Source organism: Oncorhynchus mykiss, chromosome 18 (genome assembly GCF_013265735.2).
Source record: "Oncorhynchus mykiss isolate Arlee chromosome 18, USDA_OmykA_1.1, whole genome shotgun sequence".
In the NCBI taxonomy this organism is placed as follows: Eukaryota; Metazoa; Chordata; class Actinopteri; order Salmoniformes; family Salmonidae; genus Oncorhynchus; species Oncorhynchus mykiss.
In genome coordinates this window covers 35305875-35325221 of record NC_048582.1, presented here as the reverse complement: position 1 = coordinate 35325221, position 19347 = coordinate 35305875, and the positions used below count along the sequence as shown (strand labels likewise).

Below are 19347 nucleotides of genomic sequence, written 5' to 3'. Positions count from 1 at the left end.
TAAATCCAGGTGAGAGCTACTGTATGATCCCTTATTGGATGTCACCTTCAATCAGTGTAGATGAAGGGGAGGAGACGGGTTAAAGAAGGATTTTTAAGCTTTGAGACAATTGATACATGAATTGTGTATGTGTGCCATTCAGAGGGCGAATGAGCAAGACAAAATATTTACGTGCCTTTGAACGGGTTATGGTAGTAGGTGCCAGGCACACCGGTTTGAGTGTGTGAAGAACTGCAATGCTGCTGGGTTTGTCTCACTCAACAGTTTCCCGTGTGTATCAAGGATGGTCCAGCACCCAAAGGACCTACCAGCCAACTTGACACAACTGTAGGAAGCATTGGAGTCAACATGGGCCAGAATACCTGTGGAACGCTTTCGAAACACAAAGAATTGAGGCTGTTCTGAGGGCAAAATGGGGTGCAACGCAATATTAGGAAGGTGTTCCTAATGTTTTGTACACTCAGTGTATGTGGTACAGAAGATAAGTTATTCAAGTCGAAGTTGGATATTAGTAGTGCTGTAGCAAAGGATTTATTATCCAACACTTTGTGAATTTATTAATAAGTTTAAAACCTACAAATATAGTATCTTAATTCCAATAAAAAATGCATGTAAGTGAAATGAGCTTTCCAACACTCTGAAGCTTTCTTTACCCTTAGTGGTCGTTGCTACGGTTAACAATAGGCCTCGTGTCATTGATGACACAAACCTGTCCTCCTCCAAAGCTGACCATAAAAGTGGACGACATATTCAGCTGGAAACAGTACAACTTGATCAATATTTTGCATGGTTCTTACTTTTTTTAAGACAACGTTCCTCACCTATCTCTGAAGTTTTTCAGCTGATATGTTACCTTGCAATACCAGGATACAATCCAAAAAACATTAGCCTACATGTCTTAAGCCAAAAAAGGATTGATTGATCTCATTCAGTGTGCATTGGGCAAGCTACCTTTGGTGCAAAACAACATGGTTAAACCATTTTAAATAAAAAAAATGCAGGCAGCTCTTAATGAAATAACAAGGGGGAATAAGAACAGAATATACAAATCAGCAAAAAGTCAACTCGACCTTAACGTCCATGTGCCAGGTTTTGAAGGTTGCGAAAAGAGAAGTTGAAGAGGTGCCTGAAGCTTGTGTGCAAGAGCTGAATGTTGTGCAAAAGCTGGGTATGTCCTATTGTCCTGGATGGAAGATAAGGTGGCGGGGATTAAAAAGATGGGTCTCACACTTCATGCACATCACAAGATGGGTTCCCAATTTGATATATCCCTTATCCCCTTGTGTAGATCCACAATTACTTGATAGACGTAAGAAATATGGTAATGAGCCATATTGCCTTCTAAGGAATTTACCAAATTGCTTACGACCCTTTCAGATCTAAGTTAGGGTCGACCTAAAATATTAGGCATTCTCACTGGCATGTCCGACTGACAGGTATAATATGCCCATATAAGCAATAAAGCACTGGGTCCATCTCATCTTCGGCGGAATGTCAGAGTGAATGACTCACCAGTTGAGGGGTTCTAGGGCTCCTCCTGTTGGCAGCCTGTCTCCTTCAGCTCCTCCTCCACCTCGCAGTCTAGGTTGGCGGTGTGGAACTCGGCCACGTACAGGTTCTTGTCGATGCTGCCAGGGATGGGCTTGATGTCGGTGACCAGCTGGTCCTCGATGGACTTCAGGTTGAAGCGGTCCTCAGAGGTGATCAGGTTGATGGCCAGGCCCAGGTGACCAAACCTCCCTGAGAGAGACAATACCACAGAGGGATGGAATGGACATGTTGCCAGGATGCAAAACAGAGCATTCAGATATTAAAAGTTGATAAAAAGCATTGACATAATACCACAAGAAGCACATAAACAACACAAGGAAGTTCTATACCTGATCTTCCAATGCGATGCAGGTATGTCTCGGCGTTCTTGGGGAAGTCGAAGTTGATGACGACATTGACGGCTTGGATGTCAATACCTCTGGTGAACAGATCTATTTCAAACAGTAAAATCAACTGTACTACATACCCAAGTAAAATCTGATAGTACCAGACAAAATATACAGAAACAATTCATATGGACACGCAGTGCTTTACAAAAAGACGTGTCATTGGTAGCACTGGTGCTCCCAACTTATAAAAGTTTAAGAGCACAACATAACATTTAGGAGCACCAGAGCATCCATTGAACCCCCCCATTGAATGAACTGCTGCCATTTAATAATGGAACACTAGTGACTTTAATAATGTTTACATCCTGCTTTACTCATTTCATATGTATATACTGTATTCTATTTTAGTCAATGCCACTCAGACGTTGGTCGTCCTAATATACATGTTTTTCTTCATTCCATTCTTTTACTTTTAGATTTGTGTGTACTGTTGTGAATTGGTAGATACTACTGCACTGTTTGGAGCTAGGAACACAAGCATTTAGTTAGATACTACTGCACTGTTGGAGCTAGGAACACAAGCATTTAGTTAGATACTACTGCACTGTTGGAGCTAGGAACACAAGCATTTAGTTAGATACTATTGTACTGTTGGAGCTAGGAACACAAGCATTTAGTTAGATACTACTGCACTGTTGGAGCTAGGAACACAAGCATTTAGTTAGATACAACTGCACTGTTGGAGCTAGGAACACACACATTTAGTTAGATACTACTGTACTGTTAGAGCTAGGAACACAAGCATTTAGTAAGATACTACTGCACTGTTGGAGCTAGGAACACAAGCATTTAGTTAGATACTACTGCACTGTTGGAGCTAGGAACACAAGCATTTAGTTAGATACAACTGCACTGTTGGAGCTAGGAACACACACATTTAGTTAGATACTACTGTACTGTTAGAGCTAGGAACACAAGCATTTAGTTAGATACTACTGTACTGATGGAGCTAGGAACACAAGCATTTAGTTAGATACTTCTGTACTGTTAGAGCTAGGAACACAAGCATTTAGTAAGATACTACTGCACTGTTGGAGCTAGGAACACAAGCATTTAGTTAGATACTACTGCACTGTTAGAGCTAGGAACACAAGCATTTAGTTAGATACTACTGTACTGTTGGAGCTAGGAACACAAGCATTTAGTAAGATACTACTGCACTGTTGGAGCTAGGGACATAAGCATTTAGTTCGATACCAATGCACTGTTGGAGCTAGAAGCAAAAGCATTTAGTTAGATATTACGGCACTGTCAGAGCTAGAAGCACAAGCATTTAGTTAGATACTACTGCACTGTTGGAACTAGGAACACAAGCATTTAGTTAGATACTACTGTACTGTTGGAGCTAGGAACACACACATTTAGTTAGATACTACTGTACTGATGGAGCTAGGAACACAAGCATTTAGTTAGATACTACTGTAGTGATGGAGCTAGGAACACAAGCATTTAGTTAGATACTACTGTAGTGATGGAGCTAGGAACACAAGCATTTAGTTAGATACTACTGTACTGATGGAGCTAGGAACACAAGCATTTAGTTAGATACTACTGTACTGATGGAGCTAGGAACACAAGCATTTAGTTAGATACTACTGTACTGTTGGAGCTAGGAACACAAGCATTTAGTTAGATACTACTGTACTGATGGAGCTAGGAACACAAGCATTTAGTTAGATACTACTGTACTGTTGGAGCTAGGAACACAAGCATTTTGCTACACCCACAATAACATCTGCTAAATATGTGTGTGACCAATAAAATGTGATTTGATTTGTGACCCAAAAATATGGTATATATTTAAATGTCGACTTTTACTAATTTTAGCTTTTCATGCTTTTCATATTGAAATCAAGAAGAAGAAAAATAAGGAGAAATAAACATGTTTACCGTGCAATGTCACACGCATCCCTATCAATGAAGACTAGGCTTGGCCAAATTTTATTGCAGATTTTCTAAAATTGAAGCTGGTTCTGGAGGTATTCTAAGGATGATTATCAGGTTGCATAAACATGATTAGTGCATTCCCCTCACAATTTTGGCCTTCAAATTTGTTTTCTAAACTAAATAAAGAGAATAGGTTGCTGCTGCTGTCTGGGAGGCAGGCTTATGTGCCTGGGTACGACCATGAAACGAATGAATATGTGATTGCTTTTACTCTAGGGCACTCAGAAACAACGGTAGAGCGAAGCCTAATCTTTACAAAAATTATTTGGTGGACTTTTCTTTCTAGGCGCACTGGTGCTCCCAAATTAATATTCCAGGTCGCACATATAATATTTAGAATCACATTCAACCAAAATGGTTACACTTTAGAACCCTGTGGACACGTACCGGTGCAGACAAGATTTCTGCAGAGTCCATTTCTGAAGTCGTGGAACACACGATTTCTGTACTCCTGTGAGGATTAAAAGAACACTGCATGAGAGCACTGAACACACAACCTCAGAAAAGCATCTCTTCTCATGGCTCCCATACATTGACTAGCACAAACTCATATATTTTTTAAATTTTAAAAAATGTATTTCACCTTTATTTAACCAGGTAGGCTAGTTGAGAACAAGTTCTCATTTACAACTGCGACCTGGCCAAGATAAAGAATAGCAGTGTGAACAGACAACAACACAGAGTTACACATGGAGTAAACAATAAACAAGTCAATAACACAGAAAAAAAAAGGAGTCATATACATAGACGAATAGTTACAATTTTAGCAGATTAACACTGGAGTGATAAATGATCAGATGGTCATGTGCAGGTAGAGATACTGGTGTGCAAAAGAGCAGAAAAGTAAATAAATAAAAACAGTATGGGGATGAGGTAGGTAAATTGGGTGGGCTATTTACCGATGGACTATGTACAGCTGCAGCAATCAGTTAGCTGCTCAGATAGCAGATGTTTAAAGTTGGTGAGTGAGATAAAAGTCTCCAACTTCAACGATTCTTGCAATTCGTTCCAGTCACAGGCAGCAGAGAACTGGAAGGAAAGGCAGCCAAATGAGGTGTTGGCTTTAGGGATGATCAGTGAGATACACCTGCTGGAGCGCGTGCTACGGGTGGGTGTTGCCATCGTGACCAGTGAACTGAGATAAGGCGGAGCTTTACCTAGCATGGACTTGTAGATGACCTGGAGCCAGTGGGTCTGGCGACTAATATGTAGCGAGGGCCAGCCGACTAGAGCATACAGGTCGCAGTGGTGGGTGGTATAAGGTGCTTTAGTAACAAAGCGGATGGCACTGTGATAAACTGCATCCAGTTTGCTGAGTAGAGTATTGGAAGCCATTTTGTAGATGACATCGCCGAAGTCGAGGATCGGTAGGTTAGTCAGTTTTACTAGGGTAAGTTTGGCGGCGTGAGTGAAGGAGGCTTTGTTGTGAAATAGAAAGCTGACTCTAGATTTGATTTTGGATTGGAGATGTTTGATATGAGTCTGGAATGAGAGTTTACAGTCTAGCCAGACACCTAGGTACTTATAGATGTCCACATATTCTAGGTCGGAACCATCCAGGGTGGTGATGCTAGTCGGGCGTGCGGGTGCAGGCAGCGAACGGTTGAAAAGCATGCATTTGGTTTTACTAGCGTTTAAGAGCAGTTGGAGGCCACGGAAGGAGTGTTGTATGGCGTTGAAGCTCGTTTGGAGGTTAGATAGCACAGTTTCCAAGGAAGGGCCAGAAGTATACAGAATGGTGCCGTCTGCGTAGAGGTGGATCACGGAATCCCCCGCAGCAAGAGCAACATCATTGATATATACAGAGAAAAGAGTCGGCCCGAGAATTGAACCCTGTGGCACCCCCATAGAGACTGCCAGAGGACCGGACAACATGCCCTCCGATTTGACACACTGAACTCTGTCTGCAAAGTAGTTGGTGAACCAGGCAAGGCAGTCATTAGAAAAACCGAGGCTACTGAGTCTGCCGATAAGAATATGGTGATTGACAGAGTCGAAGGCCTTGGCCAGGTCGATGAAGACGGCTGCACAGTACTGTCTTTTATCGATGGCGGTTATGATATCGTTTAGTACCTTGAGCGTGGCTGAGGTGAACCCGTGACCGGCTCGGAAACCAGATTGCACAGCGGAGAAGGTACGGTGGGATTCGAGATGGTCAGTGATCTGTTTGTTGACTTGCCTTTGAAGACCTTATATAGGCAGGGAAGGATGGATATAGGTCTGTAACAGTTTGGGTTCAGGGTGTCTCCCGCTTTGAAGAGGGATGACCGCGGCAGCTTTCCAGTTCTTGGGGATCTCAGCCGATATGAAAGAGAGGTTGAACGGGTTGGTAATAGGGGTTGCGACAATGGCGGCGGATAGTTTCAGAAATAGAGGGTCCAGATTGTCAAGTCCAGCTGATTTGTATGTGTCCAGGTTTTGCAGCTCTTTCAGAACATCTGCTATCTGGTTTTGGGTAAAGGAGAAGTTGAGGAGGCTTGGGCGAGTAGCTGCGGGGGGCGTGGAGCTGTTGGCCGAGGTTGGAGTAGCCAGGAGGAAGGCATGGCCAGCCGTTGAGAAATGCTTGTTGAAGTTTTCGATTATCATGGATTTATCGGTCAGTGGGCAGCTGGGAGGAGGTGCTCTTGTTCTCCATGGACTTTACAGTGTCCCATAACTTTTTGGAGTTAGAGCTACAGGATGCACATTTCTGCTTGAAAAAGCTGGCCTTTGCTTTCCCAACTGACTGCGTGTGTTGGTTCCTGACTTCCCTGAACAGTTGCATATCGTGGGGACTATTCGATGCTATTGCAGTCCGCCACAGAATGTTTTTGTGCTGGTCGAGGGCAGTCAGGTCTGGAGTGAACCAGGGGCTATATCTGTTCTTAGTTCTGCATTTTTTTAACGGAACATGCTTATCTAAGATGGTGAGGAAGTTACTTTTGAAGAATGACCAGGCATCCTCAACTGACGGGATGAGGTCAATGTCCTTCCAGGATACCCGGGCCAGGTCGATTAGAAAGGCCTGCTCGCAGAAGTGTTTTAGGGAGAGTTTGACAGTGATTAGGTGTGGTCGTTTGACTGCGGACTCGTAGCGGATACAGGCAATGAGGCAGTGATCGCTGAGATCCTGATTGAAGACAGCGGAGGTGTATTTGGAGGGCCAGTTGGTCAGGATAACGTCTATGAGGGTGCCCTTGTTTACAGATTTAGGGTTGTACCTGGTGGGTTCCGTGATGATTTGTGTGAGATTGAGGGCATCTAGCTTAGATTGTAGGACTGCCGGGGTGTTAAGCGTATCCCAGTTTAGGTCAGCTAACAGAACAAACTCTGAAGCTAGATGGGGGGACGATCAATTCACAAATGATATCCAGGGCACAGCTGGGAGCTGAGGGGGGTCGGTAGCAGGCGGCAACAGTGAGAGACTTATTTCTGGAGAGATTCATTTTTTAAATTAGAAGTTTGAACTGTTTGCGTATGGACCTGGAAAGTATGACATTACTTTGCAGGCTATCTCTGCAGTAGACTGCAACTCCTCCCCCTTTGGCAGTTCTATCTTGACGGAAAATGTTATAGTTGGGTATGGAAATCGCAGAATTTTTGGTGGCCTTCCTAAGCCAGGATTCAGATACAGCAAGGACATCAGGGTTGGCAGAGTGTGCTAAAGCAGTGAGTAAAACAAACTTAGGGAGGAGGCTTCTGATGTTGACATGCATGAAACCAAGGCTTTTTCGATCACAGAAGTCAACAAATGAGGGTGCCTGGGGATATGCAGGGCCTGGGTTTACCTCCACATCACCCGCGGAACAGAGGAGGAGTAGGATGAGGGTGCGGCTAAAGGCTATCAAAACTGGTCACCTAGAGCATTGGGGACAAAGAATAAAAGGAGCAAATTTCTGGGCGTGGTAGAATATATTCAGGGCATAATGCGCAGACAGGGGTATGGTGGTGTGCGGGTACAGCGGAGATAAGCCCAGGCACTGGGTGATGATAAGAGAGGTTGTGTCTCTGGACATGCTGGTTGTAATGGGTGAGGTCACCACATGTGTGGGAGGTGGGACAAAGGAGGTATGAAGAGTGGAACTAGGGGGTCCATTGTAAACTAAAACAATGATAACTAACCTGTACAACAGTATACAAGGCATATTGACAATTGAGAGAGACATACAGCGAGGCATAAAGTAATCACAGGTGTTGATTGGGAGAGCTAGCTAAAACAACAGCTAATCAGCTAACACAACAACAGCAGGTAAAATGGCGATGACTAGGCAGAGAGGGTCGGATTAACTACACACAGAGCCTGAGTTCGCGGCTGGGGCCGACAGATAAAAATAAATAAACAGAATGGAGTACCGTGATTAATGGACAGTCCAGCAGGCATCAGCTATGTAGCCAAGTTATCATAGTGTCCAGGGGGCAGCAGTAGATGGAACAGGGGAGCCACCACTATGCTAGCGACACGGCGTTTAAAGTTAGTAGCCCTGGGCTAGTAGGAGCGTCTGCTCCGACGGAGGCCGGATGAAGGCACAGCGGATGGAGTATTCGTCGGCAGACCAGTCGTGGTGGTGCGGCGGGGCGCCGTGTCGACAGAGAATCCAAGCCAGATGGCGAAAGAGGTATTGTGGAATTTAGTTTGCTAGCCGGGAGATGTGCCTGGCTCACAGCTAACTGGTTCTAGCTTCGTGGCAGTGGCGTTAGCCACTATATCCAATCGGTAGCAGCGGTGATCCGGTGCCAAGGTCCAGAGTTTACAGCAAGGATCCGGTGGAGTTTTGGGCTCTAGCCGTGTATGAGTGGGGTTCAGGTGAACAGCTGAGTAGGCCGGGAGGTGGGCCTCAGGCATAGCTTCGGTACTGGGTGCCACGGTGTGTGAAAGCTAGCCAGTGGTCCAGGGATTACGGCAGGAATCTGCCGTTGTTGTGGAGAGACAGTCCGATATTGGTAGACTAGCGAGTATTATCCAGGCTAAAAACAGGGCTGGTATCTGTGCAGAAGGTAAAAGCCGCTAGCAGTGCCTAACAATGACTAAATAGCTTGTAGCTAATTAGCTGGTTAGCTTCTGGAGATTCTTGAATGTGTTCTAAAATTGAAAATAATAGCGATTCCGTATCACATTGGGTGAGGCAGGTTACCGGAAGGTATAATCGAATAAAAAATCGAAAAGAGATTGAAAATAAATTGAAATATATATACAAAAAATGCGAAAAATACAAAAGTACACGAGAGGACAAAACAAACACGTCTTCACTGCTACGCCATCTTGGAGACATAATCTCCTCTCTGGTCAGGTTTTTTCTTATAGGACAAATAACATGAATCTGAATCATCATTAAATCTGGTATGGTTTGTAGACCCACTAAATATGTTAATAATAATATTAATGGGTTGGAACCAGTCTTGGGAACAGAACCAAAAACTGGAAAATATTTTTTTCCAGGAACAGAATCAGAACCACGAACTAAAGTAATCTATACTGTTCCGGAACAGAATTGTTATTTTAAAACCAAGGGAACTGGTTAACAAAGTTATTTTAAGTTGCGGTAATTTTTTCCCAGTCCAACAAAAAGCAAAGCACTTATGCAAAGCCCTCACTCTGTCACTCAGAAACTTATTCCAGTGTCTGCCTGACAGAAAATATTTGCCAGTGTGTAGGCAATCCTCTGTAGGTACAATTCTGTGGGCCTAATTATGATAATTGTCATAACAACAAGATGCACAGTGCTTCAAGCTAAGCCATCTCCTGTATCGCCTCTCACTCTCTCCCCACCCGCCAAATGTCAGTCGCATCTCGCGCCTTACTCTAGTCTGTCCAATGCATGTAAATAGCTTGCCCGCTCCATAGCAAGCTGCTCTATCCGCACTGATTGGTGAAGTAATTAATGTCGAGCAACAATGCCTTCAGAAAGTATTCACATCCCTTCACTTTTTCCAAATGTTGTTGTGTTACAGCCTGAATTTAAAATTTATTAAATTGTGATTTTTTCTTCATCGCTGGCCTACACACAATATCCCATAATATCAAAGTGGATTTTTTTTATTTTTACAAATTCATAAAAAATTAAAAGCTGAAATGTCTTGAGTCAATAAGTATTCAACCCCTTTGTTATGGCAAGCCTAAATAAGTTCAGGAGTAAACATCTGCTTAACAAGTCACATAATAAGTTGCATGGACTCACTGTGTGTGCAATAATAGTGTTTAACATAATTTTTGAATGACTATCTCATCTCTGTACCCCACACATACAATTATCTGTAAGGTCCGCAAGAGATTCGTGGCACCATAATTTACATAAATACATCAAAACACATGGCTTGATACCATTCCATTTGCCCCATTCCAGCCATTATTATGAGCCGTCCTCCCCTCAGCAGCCTCCACTGGTAAGGTCCCCCAGTCGAACAGTAAATGTCAAACACAGATTCAACCAAAGAGCGAGGCACCTATTGGTAGATACATTTTTTGTTGTTGTTTAAAGCAGACATGGAATATTCCTTTGAGCATGGTGAAGTTATTAATTACACTTTGGATGGTGTATCAATACATCCTGTTACTACAAAGATACAGGCGTCCTTCCTAACTCTTTTGCCGGAAAGGAAGGAAACCGCTCAGGGATTTCACCACAGGGCCAATGGTGACTTTAAAACAGTTTAATGGCTGTGATAGGAGAAAACTGAGAATGGATCAATGATATTGTAGTTACTCCACAATACTAATCTAATTGACAGAGTAAAAGGGAAGCCTGTACAGAATATTCCAAAACATGCATCCTGTTTGCAACAAGGCACTAAAGTAATACTACAAAAAATGTGGCAAAGCAATTCACTGTTTGTCCTGAATACAAAGTGTTATGTTTGTGGAAAATCCAACGCAAACATTACTGAGTACCACTCTCCATATATTCAAGCATAGTGGTGGCTGCATCATGTTATAGGTAAGCTTGTAATCATTAAGGACTGGGGAGTTTCTCAGGATAAAAAGGAAACGGAATGGAAACACAGACAAAATCCTAAAGGAAAAGCTGGCTCAGTCTGCTTTCCACCAGTCACTGGGAGATTAATTCAACTTTCAGCAGGACAATAGCCTAAAACACAAGGCCAAATTTACACTTGTGTTACTTACCAAGAAGACAGTGAATGTTCCTGTGGCCGAGTTACAGTTTTAACTTAAATCTGGTTGTCTAGCAATTGTTCAACAAACAATTTTATCATCATTTTCAATACATTAGCAGAAATAAAAAAATAAAACAACATTTTCACTTTGTCATTATGGGGTATTGTGTGTAGATGGTTTTAATCCATTTTGAATTTAGGCTGTAACAACAAAATGTGGAATATGTCAAGGGTTTTAGTTTAATTTATTTGCACCACAAAGAAAACAAGTGACAAAACAGATTTACTAAAAATATATATAACAAATCAAATGTGCAGGTGCGGTTGGAAGCCCAGTGGCTTATATGAAAAACACACCACAAAAAAGCAATATACAATATGTCATGAAAATCAAAGGTGCCAGATCAGCTAGCCAAACTCTCTTTCTCTCTTGGGGGAGTTGGCCCAGTTTTATGACTTAATGTTGTAAACTTTCTCTCTCTTGCACTGCAGTATGGAGAAGTTAAACATCCCTTTGTTGTAACAGGGACAGACTTTGCCAAAACTTCAAACATCAAACAATGAACATTGGGACAATATATTTCAATATCCAAATGTTGGGAATTATGACAAATGTAATATAGAAATGAATGTCTATTTTGTGATGACATTAAAATGGTCAGAAAGACTGTATAACATGCTAACTGTAACTCTGAACGTGTACACGTCCTAGTGATCAGGTTTACATCTAAAATAAATTATTAAGTATAAGAATACTTTTGAAAAGATAGAAATGTGATTTTACCCTTTTCATATAAACCTGGGCCAAGTCGGTAACCACGCCCATGTGAGTACAGGCATTGTTTCAACATGACGGAACCGGCTTTCCGACCAGAGTGCTTAAGAGGACTCGCTGAAAAATGTACATATTAGACCAAAATGGTCTAAATGGTTTAAAACTATAAGACCAGAAAATGGTAAGACCCTCTGAAACTTTCAACGAGTGAAGGTGAAGGAAGACTAGACTACACATTCACAGCCTGCAGCTGTATATGTAAAATAGCCTAGGAAACTCGACCAAAGACGGGAGGCAAAGAACAGTTTCTCTCACCATCATGAGGTATCTATTCTAACAAACTTAGGGAAATACAGATCCCTCTCAACACTGTGTGGGACCTCTGATGTATCCATTCTAACAAACACTCCAGAACAAAAGAAGCCTACAACTAAGAAGGACATTGTGACCTCTGGGGGACAACCAGAGACTTAAATCGAAACACTTCCCATAGACGGATCGAATTCAACAGAGAGATGACAAAGACATCCACGCGTAAATATATACATCGCAATTATTTTAGAATGAGTATTCATATTCCCATGAGCATAGCTTCCACATATCTTTGTCTCTCCTGCTCTTTATCTTTCCCCACCCCCTTTCCATTGTGTAACAAGCTGTCATATTGTGTTAGGCCACTAGGGACTTTTCATATGCATTAGGTTAGTAATCGATAACCTATACCATGTGTGTTTATGTATTTCTGTGTGATTATTTAGTTAGTATTTATTTATTTTATTTTTTCAATTTTATTAGGATCCCCATTAGCTGTTGCAAAAGCGGCAGCTACTCTTCCTGGGGTCCACGCAAAACATGAAACATAATACAGAATGACATAATACAGAACATCAATAGACAAGAACAGCTCAAGGACAGAACTACATACATGTTTGTAAAGGCACACGTAGCCTACATATCAATGCATACGCACAAACTATCTAGGCGTTGTGCCGCATGTTGCTTTATCTGTTTTTTGAAACCAGGTTTGCTGTTTATTTTAGCAATATGAGATGGAAGGAAGATCCTGACAAAATATCCCGTTTACTACGGGAACGTTATTTTTCCAAAAATGAAAATAGTGCCCCCTAGTCACAAAAGGTTAATGACTCCAACCTAAGTGTATGTAAACTTCCGACTTCAACTGTATATTAGCCCTCAAGATTACAATTAAGAGCATCTTTGCAACCATTGAATCTATATGTTTTGACAATAACAGCTTACAATCTAAGGTAACGCCAAGTAATTTAGTCTCCTCAACATGTTCAACAGCCACACCATTCATTACCAGATAAAGCTGAGGTCTAGCACTTAAGGAATGATTTGTACCAAATACAATGCTCTTAGTTCTAGAGATGTTCAGGACCAGTTTATTACTGGCCACCCATTCCAAAACAGACTGCACATCTTTGTTAAGGGTTTCAGTGACTTCATTAGCTGTGGTTGCTGATGTGTATATAGTTGAATCATCAGAATACACGGACACACATGCTTTGCTTAATGCCAGTGGCAGGTCATTGATAAAAATAGAAACGAGTAGAGGGCCTAGAGAGCTGCCCTGTGGTACACCACACTTTACATGTTTGACATGAGAAAAGCTTCCATTAAATAAATAATTAAGCCAATTTGTGTGTCACTGATTCATCGCTTAGGCTAAGGTTCTTGTGGATTAAGATATTTGCGAAGTTCAGAATGAGACTGATATGAAGAAATGATTGATTGATAACTGGTATATCGATGTATTCTTGAGTTAATTCGGGAAACTGTAACTCATTAAATAAACTTTTCCCATGATGCCCCAAATTACTAATGAATTAGTTGCATGATTAATTTAATTGAGTAATAATTAAACGTAGGAGGTAATTAAGTACCAAAAAAAAGTTAAAAAAAAAGATAAAACCTACTATTCATAAATTAATTGATCAGTAATCACAAGAAAAAAATGTGTTTTGTTTAAATGTGTGTGTGAGAAATAGGCTATACGGAGGATATTACTGAGCAGTTCGTTTCATCAGGCTGACCCCCAGTCTGTCCGTAGAGCTCCGAGAGAGGACTGTGTCGAGGCACAGATCTTGGGAAGAATACCAAAATATTTATTCGGGCATTGAAGTTTCCCAAGAACACAGTGACCTCCATCATTCTTAAATGGAAGAAGTTTGGAACCACTAATACCCTTCCTAGAACTGGCTACCCGGCCAAACTGAGCAATCGGGGGAGAAGGACCTTGCTCAGTGAGGTGACCAAGAACCCCATGGCCAATCTGATAGCGCTACAGAGTACCTCTGTGGAGATGGGAACCTTCCAGAAGGACAACCATGTTTGCAGCACTCCACCAATCAGACCAGACAGAAGCATCACGTCTGGAAGAAACCTGGCACCATCCTTACGGTGAAGCATGGTGGTGGCAGCACCATGCTGTGGGGATGTTTTTCAGCGGCAGGGACTGGTAGACTAGTCAGGTTCGAGGGAAAGATGAACGGAGCAAAGTACAGAGAGGTCCTTGATGAAAACCTGCTCCAGAGCGAGCGCTTCAGGACCTCAGACTAGGGCGAAGGTTCACCTTCCAACAGAATAATGACCCTAAGCACACAGCCAAGTCAACGCAGCAGTGGCTTCGGGACAAGTCTCTAAATGCCCTTGAGTGGCCCAGCCAGAGCCGGACTTGAACCCAATCTAACATCTGTGGAGAAACCTGAAAATAGCTGTGCACCGACGCTCCCCATCCAACCTGACAGAGTTTGAGGGGACCTGCAGAGAAGAATGGGAGGAACTCCCCAAATACAGGTGTGCCAAACTTGTAGCGTCATGTTTTTGCAAACATTTCTAAAACCTGTTTTTGATTTAATCAATTATAGAATAAGGCAAAATGTGCAAAAAGTCAAGGGGTCTGAATACTTTCCGGATACACAGTAGATTGGGGATAACAAAAGTCCAATTATTGAACCCTGTGGCATGTCACAGAACATCTTGGCCCTGGTAGATGCACAGCCGTTTGCATAAACAAATGGTTCTCTATCATAAACATAATTATATAACCAATTATATGTATAATCATGAAAACCATAGTATTGCAATCTAGAAAGTAATATTTCATGATCAACCTTGTCAAACGCTTTGGATACATCTAAAAAGATGCCAAGAGAATATTCATTGTTGTTTAGGGCAGTAAATATTTTCTCCCCAAGTTGCAAAAGAGCCATATCTGTGGAGTAGTTTTTACCAAAACCATTTTGTAGCTCATATAGAATACAGTGTTGATTTAAATGTTTCAATATTTTCATAGACACATTTTTACAAGGATTCTGTAAAAAACATGGTAGTACAGATATTGGGCAATCATTTGTAAAACATCAAATATTGTCACGGCCTTTGAATGAAGAGGACCAAGGTGCAGCGTTGTGAGTGTACATATTATTTTTATTAGAAAAGACGCCGAACAAAACAATAAACACTACAAAACAAATCATGAAGCTAAAGGCTATGTGCCCTATACAAAGTCAACCTCCCACAAAGACAGGTGGAAAAAGGGCTACCTAAGTATGGTTCACAGAGACAACGATAGACAGCTGTGCCTGATTGAGAACCCTACCCAGCCAAAACATAGAAACACAAATAATAGAACACAGAATACCCACCCAAAATCACACCCTGACCAAACCAAATAGACACAAAAAGGATCTCGAAGGTCAGGGCGTGACAAATATTTAGAAACAATACGAGTTTGCGAAGCTCAGTAATTGAGGAAGACACTGACTTCACCAAAAAGGCCCCAATCTCATCATGCTGCTGCTGATCTTAAAGCGCTCACAATTAATTTAGTTTAAAATTCTACATCTACTGCTACTAATCAATACCATCTGTTAATTTCCAGCGGCCAAAGAGAAGTGGAAAATTGGAAAGTGGTCAGAAATGTCAGTATAAAGTATACCTGTATTAGCAACATTATTTAAATAATTAGTAAAAAATATGATCAATAAGGGTGGCAGACGAACTGGTCAGTCTGCGGTCTTCTAGATGAGGGGATCAGATGAACTGGTCAGTCTGTGGTCTTATAGATGAGGGGATACAGATGTGCTGGTCAGTCTGTGGCCTTATAGATGAGGGGATACAGATGAACGGAGCAAAGTACAGAGAGGTCCTTGATGAAAACCTGCTCCAGAGCGAGCGCTTCAGGACCTCAGACCACCAAACTGTGGTCTTATAGATGAGGAGATACAGATGAACTGGTCAGTCTGTGGTCTTATAGATGAGGAGATACAGATGAACTGTCAGTCTGTGGTCTTATAGATGAGGGGATACAGATGAACTGGTCAGTCTGTGGTCTTATAGATGAGGAGATAAGATACAGATGAACTGGTCAGTCTGTGGTCTTATAGATGAGGAGATACAGATGAACTGGTCAGTCTGTGGTCTTATAGATGAGGAGATACAGATGAACTGGTCAGCCTGTGGTCTTATAGATGAGGAGATACAGATAGGTGGAGTATAAAGTATTCAACAAGTCAGATGAACTGGTCAGTCAGTGGTCTTATAGATGAGGAGATACAGATGAACTGGTCAGTCTGTGGTCTTATAGATGAGGGGATACAGATGAACTGGTCAGTCTGGGGTCTTATAGATGAGGGGATACAGGTGAACTGGTCAGTTTGTGGTCTTATAGATGAGGGGATACAGATGAACTGGTCAGTCTGTGGTCTAATAGATGAGGGGATACAGATGAACTGGTCAGTCTGTGGTCTTATAGATGAGGGGATACAGATGAACTGGTCAGTCGGTGGTCTTATAGATGAGGGGACACAGATAGATGGAGTATAAAGTATTCAACAAGTCAGATGAACTGGTCAGTCTGTGGTCTAGTAGATGAGGGGATACAGATAGATGGAGTATAAAGTATTCAACAAGTCAGATGAACTGGTCAGTCTGGGGACTTATAGATGAGGAGATACAGATGAACTGGTTAGTCTGGGGACTTATAGATGAGGGGATACAGATGAACTGGTCAGTATTCAACAAGTCAGGTGTCAGTGAGTGGTTCTCTTCAATAAGTTTATGTTGTAATCATCCAATAGAAAACAAATTGTATCTTCATTATTAATCAAACCAAAGGTTGATGCAAGGACAAATGAAACTCCCAATATTGGAATCGGGTAGATGGATGCAATACCACTTTACCACTCAAAAATGACGTGGGTGGTGTAAGAATATTCTGAAGATAAATACACAATGGAAAGGACGAGATGACTAAAGGTTAGGAGGACTAAAGGTCAAGAGAGTACTAACGATCAACAGGGAATTATCAATGGAATTAGTTGGTTTTCAGTTCAACATCTGTTTAGAATCTGTGTAGGAATGTCAGTCCTGGACTCATAGCTACATGTGCCACGTTTTCATTGGTCTGAATCGGCTGTACTGTAGCAGGATACTTGTTATTTGGCCATTGGCCATATTTTACGGAAAATAATTCTAATTGGTCAACCACAGGCTAGGGCTGGGGGTTGTAAATTACACCCTGTCGGTTTGTTCTGTGGAGAGAATCCCTGAGGACAGGGAAGAAATGACCATCTACCACCTACTTCCAAGCATGATTTGTCCTCTTTGAATAAACATATTTTCCTCCCCCTGATTTGCTTTGGGGTCTGTGATATTGAGGAATAACATCAACTGCTAACAGTGAGAATAAATATGTGTGTGTGGGTGGGTGTGTATGTGCATACTTTCTGATGGCACAGTAAATGTAATAAAAAAAAATATATATATATTTCAGAGGTTTTTGTACGAAACCGTTCAGAACTTTATTTTTCTGGTCAGAACAGTGGAACGAAAAAAAAAATCGGGTTCCAACCCAATAATAATGTTTAACCTCTTTTCAGAAAGATGCAGATTTTTTCTCTTGTAGAACAATAAGCGTGAATCTAAATGGCTCACCTGCATCATCTTGGCGTGGATGTAGAAGCAGGAGTAGCCCAGCTGGGTGATCTTCTTGGCCAGCAGCTCAACTCTCTGGGTGGAGTTACAGAAGATAATGGACTGATTGATCTGCAGCTGTGAAAAACAAACCACAAGAGAAAGGAAATGTTAAAACTAACAAACAATAACAAACACTTTATACAACGTTTCTCATGAGAATCTCAAAACAGCAATATTGAGTTCTGGCAGGTCTTAGGCGATGGTTTAACATGAATGTAACCCTTTCTGAAGTGAGATTGAAAGATCAGAGTGGCTGCGGATCCAAACCCCCCCCCCCCCCCCCCCCCCCCGGACTAAAGAATAAAGAAGCTTATGCGCATGTGCGGAACACGTTCTACACGTGTTTATTCTCCACGCAGTCTCTGCTCTACTAGTCTGACTACCAGTCACTTTAGCTAACATTCCACTCGTCACAAGTCTAATAAATACATTTAATATAGCCTAAACCAACACAATAAATCCATTATTAAAGAAACATGATATGAAGAAAATGTATCCTATTTCAGAAGAATATAATAGCAGACTCTGAGTTGTCCTTACGTTAGGGCCAGACCTGTGCCATTAGGACCTGACCACCTGTGCAATATGGCTGTGGGCTACACTAGTTCATTTAGCAGACAGGTTAGAATTACGTAGCATTATTGTATAGTATGAAGAATTGGCCTACAATTGAACAAAGTTGAATAAATAGAAAGGATATTTTCCCCAAATGATTTGCGAGGGACCTCACACATGCGGTTATTCTGTGTTGAGCGGTTAACAAAGAAACAGGACCTCCTATATGCTTCATTTAGAGTTATTTATGTAACTTTAGTTGTGATACAAACGTTGGGCTATATGTTTGAATTTTAACACATTCTAAGGATGCACGATGCAACAACTAATGATGATTTGAAAAAGTTACAAAAACCATCCTTAGCAAACACTCGAAGAGCTAATGCAGTTTACGTGCAGTTACGTTTTTAATACGCAAGCATGTCCGTAAGGCTAGGGGAAGCTAAGCTTTACCTAATGTAAACTGAATTAAAATCGCCAAAATTATATAGCCTAATTAGCAGGGATGCACGATATCGGTGAACATATCGGAATCGGCCAACATCGTTATCGGCCCGATGTCCAGTTTAATGCCGATTTGCAAAACCGATGTCAAAGCTGCATACCTATAAAACGTAGGTACATGACGTAATGACGGCACGTAAAATTCTGCGCAACACGTGCAACACAGTATTCCTAACTTAGCCCACCATGTCTGCTGTCTGGATCGAGCAGTCAACAAGGCGAGCAGTCATTTGATGGAGTAAGAACATTTCAGAGAGACAAATGAAAGGCAAAATCCATTAAAGCCAAGATAATGGATTTCATTGCCCTTGACAATCAACCATCTCTGTCGTGGGTGATGTTGGCTTTCGCCAACTGGTCGAGCACCAGTACACACTACTAAGTGCGCTATTTTTCAGATGGTACCCTACCGGAGTTACACAGTAATAGCGTCACTGCTATTAGCTTCACGACATGCATACTATGGAACTTGGTACCTAGCTAGCACCAATACAACCAGCCTCAAACAATGGCCAGTAGAAACTGCAGTCATTT

The 19347-nt window shown here is 41.7% G+C and overlaps 1 protein-coding gene across 1 annotated transcript in view; it reads right to left on the bottom strand.

Annotated features, from left to right (window-relative positions):
* Positions 1–557: 557 nt before the first annotated feature.
* LOC110496082 (probable ATP-dependent RNA helicase ddx6) overlaps positions 558–19347 on the bottom strand; it is an 80468-nt gene continuing 61678 nt past the window's right edge. Inside the window, exons 10-14 of the mRNA XM_036952544.1 lie at positions 17713–17829; positions 4275–4338; positions 1881–1982; positions 1513–1740; positions 558–1183 (exon numbers count right to left, since the gene is read on the bottom strand). Of these exons, the coding sequence (XP_036808439.1) occupies positions 1526–1740; positions 1881–1982; positions 4275–4338; positions 17713–17829 (498 nt within the window). The 3' untranslated portion in view covers positions 558–1183; positions 1513–1525. The remainder of the gene's footprint in view (positions 1184–1512; positions 1741–1880; positions 1983–4274; positions 4339–17712; positions 17830–19347) is intronic.